General features: G+C 34.8%; 1 protein-coding gene across 1 annotated transcript; it reads left to right on the top strand.

Annotated features, from left to right (window-relative positions):
• Nucleotides 1-218: 218 nt before the first annotated feature.
• alx1 (ALX homeobox 1) lies at nt 219-6456 on the top strand. The gene is made up of 4 exons (XM_028451005.1): nt 219-414; nt 914-1203; nt 2017-2145; nt 6033-6456. The coding sequence occupies exons 1-4, from the start codon at nt 225-227 to the stop codon at nt 6372-6374; spliced, it is 951 nt and encodes a 316-aa protein (XP_028306806.1). The 5' UTR covers nt 219-224; the 3' UTR covers nt 6375-6456.
• Nucleotides 6457-7215: the final 759 nt, after the last annotated feature.

Raw genomic sequence — 7215 nt, 5'->3', positions numbered from 1 at the left:
ACCATGTGGTCGTTTCTGAGCTGATGATGAATCTGGACTGATTTGGACCATGAACCATGGGAGGGGCTGGATCTGGATCATAGAGGAGGGGGAGGAGGGGGAGGTCGCTCCTGCTGATTCTACGTCTCTGTGAAGGATATAAAGACCCCGTCCCCTCCACACACGCATTAGTGCATTAACATCATCAGTGTTTCATCCCATGGTGAGACTTGATTTAGAGAAAGATGATGGAATACATGGAGGATAAATTCACTTTAAAAAGCCAAGTAATGAAGGCCAGTGATTACTACATGGACCAGGTTATGGAGAGTCTGGACGGACCACCGTACTTCACTAAGACTTCCCCCAAGTGTGTGCAGGCCTTCGGGCTGCAGGGCGCCGATCAGCGGTCCTCTCCGTGCGGGGACCACAACGGTAGGAGAGCTTTATTCAAGTTTGTATTCATTATCAATAATAATAATAATAATAATAATAATAATAATGTCCAGAGTGGTGTCGTTTGCTGTTTTTGAATGACACACGCATCTCATGTGTGTGTAGCAGATTGTAGCAGATATGAATAAATCAAATTGTCTTTAAATAAATAATTACGCTTAATACAAAGGCCTCAATATAATATAATATAATATAATATAATATAATATAATATAATATAATATAATATAATATAATATAATATAGAGAAATTAATTAACAAGGAAAACATAAAGAAAATATGTTTTTTCTTCAGTAATATCAGGAAATTATTTTGGATAATTTTATCAACCGAAATGTAAATGTTGGATGCTGTATATTTAAATCTCATTTTTGGACCCAGTTAAATAAGTCAATATTCCACCTTTTGGGGGAAAACCCGTGATAAAATATTAAGATGAAAACATGGAGTTTTAAAAACATTTTTTCCTCGTTCCAGGCAATTACGCATTGACAAAAACAGACGAGGAGACGTTGCGCTCCATGGACAGCTGCTGCACTCTGAGAACCTCCCCGGTGAGCACCGGGCCCGACAAAACCGACCTGGACGACGTTGGAGACAAATGTGACAGTAACGTGTCCAGCAGCAAGAAAAGACGGCACCGAACCACCTTTACCAGTGCACAGCTGGAGGAGCTGGAGAAGGTGTTCCAGAAAACACACTATCCAGATGTTTACGTGAGGGAACAGCTGGCCATGCGGACGGAGTTAACGGAGGCTCGAGTGCAGGTTAGTCTCCACATTCCTGTGTGTGGAAAGTTTTACAAATAAACATTTTATTCTTCTTTTGAAATGCATTGGAAAAATGTCCTTTGCACCAAAATAAATAATTAAAGACACAAAAAAGTTTAAACAAAATGAAAAGTCCCTCAAAAACTAAATACTTTTTCATTAAATTTCGTTCTGAATATTTTTAGTGACTTGATATATAAATTTTTTTGAAAAAATTAAAATAACCTGAACTTTTTTAGTGAAAAAAAATTAGTAAATTATTCAATTGGATCATTTCAGAAAACAAATTATTCCCTCCAAAAAAAAAAAAAAAAAACTTTAAAAATTGTAATTCTATATATGTATGTATTTCATTTTAATTAATTGTTTTTTTTTATTTTATTTTTTTTAAAAAAAGTGAACAAAAAAAATATTCTGTAATAAAATAAATAAAAAAGATTATAATTATGTATGTATTTCTTTTGAATAAATTGTCATATGCAATTTTTTTTTGAAAATTTGTAAAAATCGGAACTTATGTAGTGGGGAAAAACAATTAAATGATTAAATTGGATAATTTCAGAAAATAAATTGTCCCCCCCAAAAAAAGGTTTTTAAAAACTCAAACATAATGGAAATCCCAAAAAAAGACAATTTAAAAATTGTAATTGAAATGTATGAATTTCTTTTGAATGAATTGTTATATTACATTTTTTTTTTTTAATTCTTAACATTTTTCAGTGAAAATTCTAATAATTATAAAGATTAAACAATCGATTAGTTTTTTGATTTCTTCTTAATTTGTATTCTTATAATTTTTGGTGCATTTAGGTGTGGTTTCAGAACAGAAGAGCAAAGTGGAGGAAAAGAGAGCGCTATGGACAGATCCAACAAGCCAAAACTCACTTTGCAGCCACCTACGACCTGTCGGTGTTACCGAGGACCGACAGTTACACACAGGTACACACTTTTCACTCATAGTCGTAGTTTAACTGTGGCAGAAAAAGATAGAAAACCTCTTTCCTGGAATGTGGATCCACGTTTTTCTTGTGCGTAAAACATGCGTAAAAATCCCAGCCGTCCTAAGACACTTCATTAATGTGTCACTCCAAAATGCATGAAAAGACCGTGCATGTGCCATTACAGCTCTATTAATCTGTTACTGTGAAGCATATATTTAGATAAGAGTGTTCAGGATGTTGATTAGAGCCTCTGTGAGGTGTCACTGCTGGATGGATGAGCTAATATCACATTTCATGTTGGATGAACATTTGTCTTGCTTTTTGGACAAAGGTCAGGTAAAAGATGAGGTGAGAGGAGATGCACAATGTCACTTTGTTCCCTTTCCATTTCGGAACTATATAGATTAGGGCTTTCCTGGGTTGTATTGAGCCTAAATTCAATCAAAAAGACATAATAAATAATAAGATACCAGACTTACAGAAGTAATTAGGTTAGGAAAATGATTTGTTATCTCTGTTAGCACACTTTAACTTTTAAAAATAAATCTCAAGCATTTTTTTTAATTTTGTAAAACAAATGTATTCATGGTTGTCTGATAAATCAACCAATGCAAATGCAAATAAAATATTCGATGAAAACTGTTTTTTTTAATCAGCAAAAGCCATACAATAATTATTAATACAATTTAGCAAAATGTGCTAAAATGTTAGATCATGATTTATTATGAAAAAAAGTGTTACAGATCGAGTTCATGTAGTTTAATATCCTATAATACAGAAATGATGTGTTGACATGCCCCAAAAAACAAAAACACAAGGAATAATAATAATAATAATAAAAGATAATAAAAAAAAACTATTTGTTTTCAGTTACGGAACAATTCCAACCTGCAGATATATTTACTGATTGGTAAAATATTGAAAAATAGTTTGTTGTATACTGTGGAATTGCGCTAAATGTCTACATGATGCCGTTAACGAATTGCTTAAAACAGGGGTTCTCAACTGGGACCCACATTTGGCCATGGTTATTAATTTTTTTAGAATTCAACCAACCAAATTTAGTTTTTAAAAATATTGCTGTTGAAAACACACACATATTTAATCTCTTTTTAAAACATAAATCTATATATTTTCCTGTGTAACACATTTCACAGTATGCCTGTCAAAAGAAAAGTTTCTTACAAAATAAAGAACAATTCTAACATGAGAGACATTAAGTATTTACTTATTTTTGACCAGCTGTCTGTGACCCACTTTTTGGTCCTGACCCACCAGTTGAGAATCGCTGTCCTAAAATACAGAAATCAATAGCTACATGTGTGTTAACATGCATCAAAAAACAAAACAATCAAAACAAAAACAAAAAAACAGGAATTAAGACAATAATAATGTATGGAACAAAGTCAAATCTATTAAAGATACATTTATTGATTGAAGAAATAAATAAAGGAGTTTAAAATATTGAAAAATAGTTTGTTGTATACTGTGGAATTGTGCTAACTGTCTACATGATGCCATTAACAAATACTCTAAAATGTAATCTAATTACTGCATGGCGTCCAGTTTGATTCCATTGACATACACTTTAAAAGGAAATTAACTAAGTTAGGGTTGTAACATAAGTGAATAAAAAAGTAATAAACATTGTTGTTTTTTAAAGAAAGTTGTGTTATGACTAAATAACGTAAACAAACCGTGAACATTTGGTAATAAATGGTTTATTCAGACTAACTTGATATTATGTTCGTGTGTGAAAAAGCCACAGAGAAGGAATAATAATATCTGCAAATCCACAAAACAAACTCTCTCCCTAAAGTTTATATTCAAGCATATTTTCAACTTTTTCAAGGGGTTTGTCTATAGCAGTGGTTCTCAAACTGGGGTACGTGTACTCCTAGGGGTGCTTGAACATCTCTCAGGAAGTACACATAAACATTTGTCAGTTTCTTTTTTAACATTCAACATGTTAATTTTTTTTTTTACATGCACACAGACTTTTTTTCTCATCTATTAATAAAATTTTGTGGCACAACTCATTAAAATACACCAAAAGGTAAAATTCAAATTCTAAAACGAGCAAAAATCTCAGAAATAAATGAATAAAGGCCTAAATTTAAGGTTTATGTTGGACGAGACACAAGAGAGCGTTTAGACGAGGCGGCAGACACTAATAAATAATGTAAATAATGTATAACGTGAGCTAAGGGTAGAAGTTTGTGAAACACTCGTCTCCATAGCAACCCATTAAACTTACAAAAAATATTCTTGGATTTGTTGGATATGTATATAAGTGGGAACTCAGAGGTTTTGGGTTCACGATGTAAAACACTTTGGTCTGACCTCGACCAGGTCAGAAATCAGCTGCACCGTCTCACATGTGTCTCACATGTGCTTCTGATTGACCTATGGTTGGCAGCTTTGCCCATGCAGCTGATTCTGATTACTGTCATTGAACGTCGGCATGTTGCCATGTTGGCAGTGGCTCATTCTGTCTCTCAGACTCACGAACACGTTGGATATTGAGGGAATTTATGAGGCTTTTAGGCACCCTTGGGTCTTCTTTTGTTGACTTTGAGGTTTGGTCATTGCTGCGGCTTCTTTCCACCCATGAATACATTTAAGTCTCTGCATAAGAAAGTACAAATGTGAATGTTGGAATGTTAATAAAGTCACTGATGGTAAAACCACACTGTCATTTTGGAATGTTTAACTCTAATAATTGATTAAACAGGCATCTGGATATGTCAAATGTGTCAAATTGTTTGACTTACACTTTTACACTTTCTATACAGTGTGGAATAGTTTTGTTTAGAAATAAGTTTCTAAAGACAATTGTGTTTATTTAGTAACTAATTTGAGCTTTGAAAAGAATTTACATTATAATGCACTTTAACTAAATATTGGAAATGCCACCTAAACAAAAAACCCAGAAGAAGAAAAGACAGAACATTTTTGAAACAGAATTAATACAATGTCTTATGATAGACTGGGTTCTGTCTGAGTTGCCTTTTACCCTGTTTCTATGGAGACAGGCTCAGCTATTCCCTCAACTTTTAAAGTCAAAGTGTTAAACTAATGTTCACAGAAGGCCTCTGATAGTTTCTGTGAAATGACACCAACATGGTCACTTATGGAAATTGTAATATAAAGGAATTATTTTATTTTGTAATAAATAATAATAATGTATCTCTATACATATGCACATGATTTAAGGACAGTCTAGTAGGAGATTTGCTACACTAAACTACCCTGATAATATTTTAATAAGATAAAATCATATGCCTCATAGTCATAGATCAATGACTTCAACATAATTTACTAATTTACATAATTACTTTAAAAAGTGGAATTAGCCGCTCTGTTTGTTGAAATGTTCACGCATTGCATTGTGGGGTGTGGAGTTGTGTAGAAGTGGCATTAATATATATTTTATTCTGATATCACGGGGAACAAACTAGAACAAAAAATGGTGTTGAGTGAATAATGTCCCACAATCTGGTGGAAAAAATAAGAAGTAAAAACACTTCTATGCATCTGTCTACGGGACTCCATATCCCATAATGCAATGCGCAAAATGTCAATAAAAGGATTGTTTATGGTGGAGATGAAAACTCATTTTTTAACAGCATTTTTAACTCTTTCCTTTCTTTTTGGAGTAAATTATGTTTTTAGGCAAGAATTTTATCTGGTACAAAATGATTGTGGGGAGCAGCGTGTGTGTGTGTGTGTGTGTGTGTGTGTGTGTGTGTACAACTTGATCAACCCTTTACTCACTCCTGTGTTGCTTCTATACTTCTATATTTTCTGAATGACAGTATTTTTTTGTGAGCTTTTCTATCCTAGGTTTGTAGTTCTTGTCTAATGTCTTCTCTTGCTCAACAGATCCCCAACAACCTGTGGCCCAGCCCCCCTCCCAGTGCCTCTGTGGTCTCCTCCTGCATGCTGCCTCGAGGGTCTCCGCCCTGCGTCACTTCCTACTCTCACAACTCCCGCTCGGCCCCGTCCTCTGTGGACCACGGCTACGTCGGCTTCCCCAATCAGCAGAACAAGTTTGGTCACATGTCCCTCAACAACTTCTTCAGTGCAGACTCCCTCCTCACGCCCCCTGCCAACAGCCACCCGGCCTTCGAGGCCAAGCCGGAGTTCGAGAGGCGTTCGTCTAGTATTGCTGTCCTGCGCATGAAGGCCAAGGAGCACACGGCCAACATCTCCTGGGCCATGTGATCACCATCCCTCCATAGGTCTGAGAATCATCTTTAGAGCTTTCAATTATGGAAAATGTTGAGAAATTCCCTAGTTTATCATTTGTCCCAACAACATAAACTAAACGACTGTCAGGTCATGAAGGTCCACATGAAAGATTCAAAAAGGCACGAGTTATGACCACGTGAATCTGAGCTCCATTCAGTCCATTAAAACATCCTCCAACCTATGTTTATGTCACATGTGCAGCCTAGTACCTCCCACTTTGAAAAGCATTTGCATCAAATCAGCATATTTAAAACAGCATAAAGACAACATCATGACAGTCTACTCATGGGTAAATCAGTGCATAGACCAGACTGCTGATAAAAAATTATCTTCTGACAGGTTGTCATAACAACCCAAATGTGGGAGGGTCTCAGTTAGTCAATACTGACTGAAACCTAAGGAATTAAAGACTGTTGGCATGGTGACCAATGAAGAAAAGAATAAAGACTTCTATAAAACAAGTCTGAGAATGACAAACAAAGTTCATTTAAGGTTATTTTATACAAGCAGAATAATAAATACACCAACTGTAAAAAGCTAAACAATTGTATTCTTCTTGAAGATATTGGAAAAAGATGATAGATGTAGAGTTTTACTGATCGACCATTAAATTATGACCAGATACAAAAAGTAATGTTTGCAGCTTTATACAATCAGACTAAAATCTGCCTTTTTTAGTGAGTATTAACTGCCTCATTTGCTCTGACACATGCATTGTTTTTCATTTGGTTTTTCCTCCTTTTGATTGGTTCTAACCAACACAGACATGGAAACATTCAGTGTTAGTTGGTCTCATCATTACAATCATCACTGT

This window comes from Gouania willdenowi, chromosome 6 (genome assembly GCF_900634775.1).
Source record: "Gouania willdenowi chromosome 6, fGouWil2.1, whole genome shotgun sequence".
NCBI classification, from domain to species: Eukaryota; Metazoa; Chordata; class Actinopteri; order Blenniiformes; family Gobiesocidae; genus Gouania; species Gouania willdenowi.
Note: the sequence above shows the minus strand (reverse complement) of the source record. Positions and strands in the feature narration are given on the sequence as shown.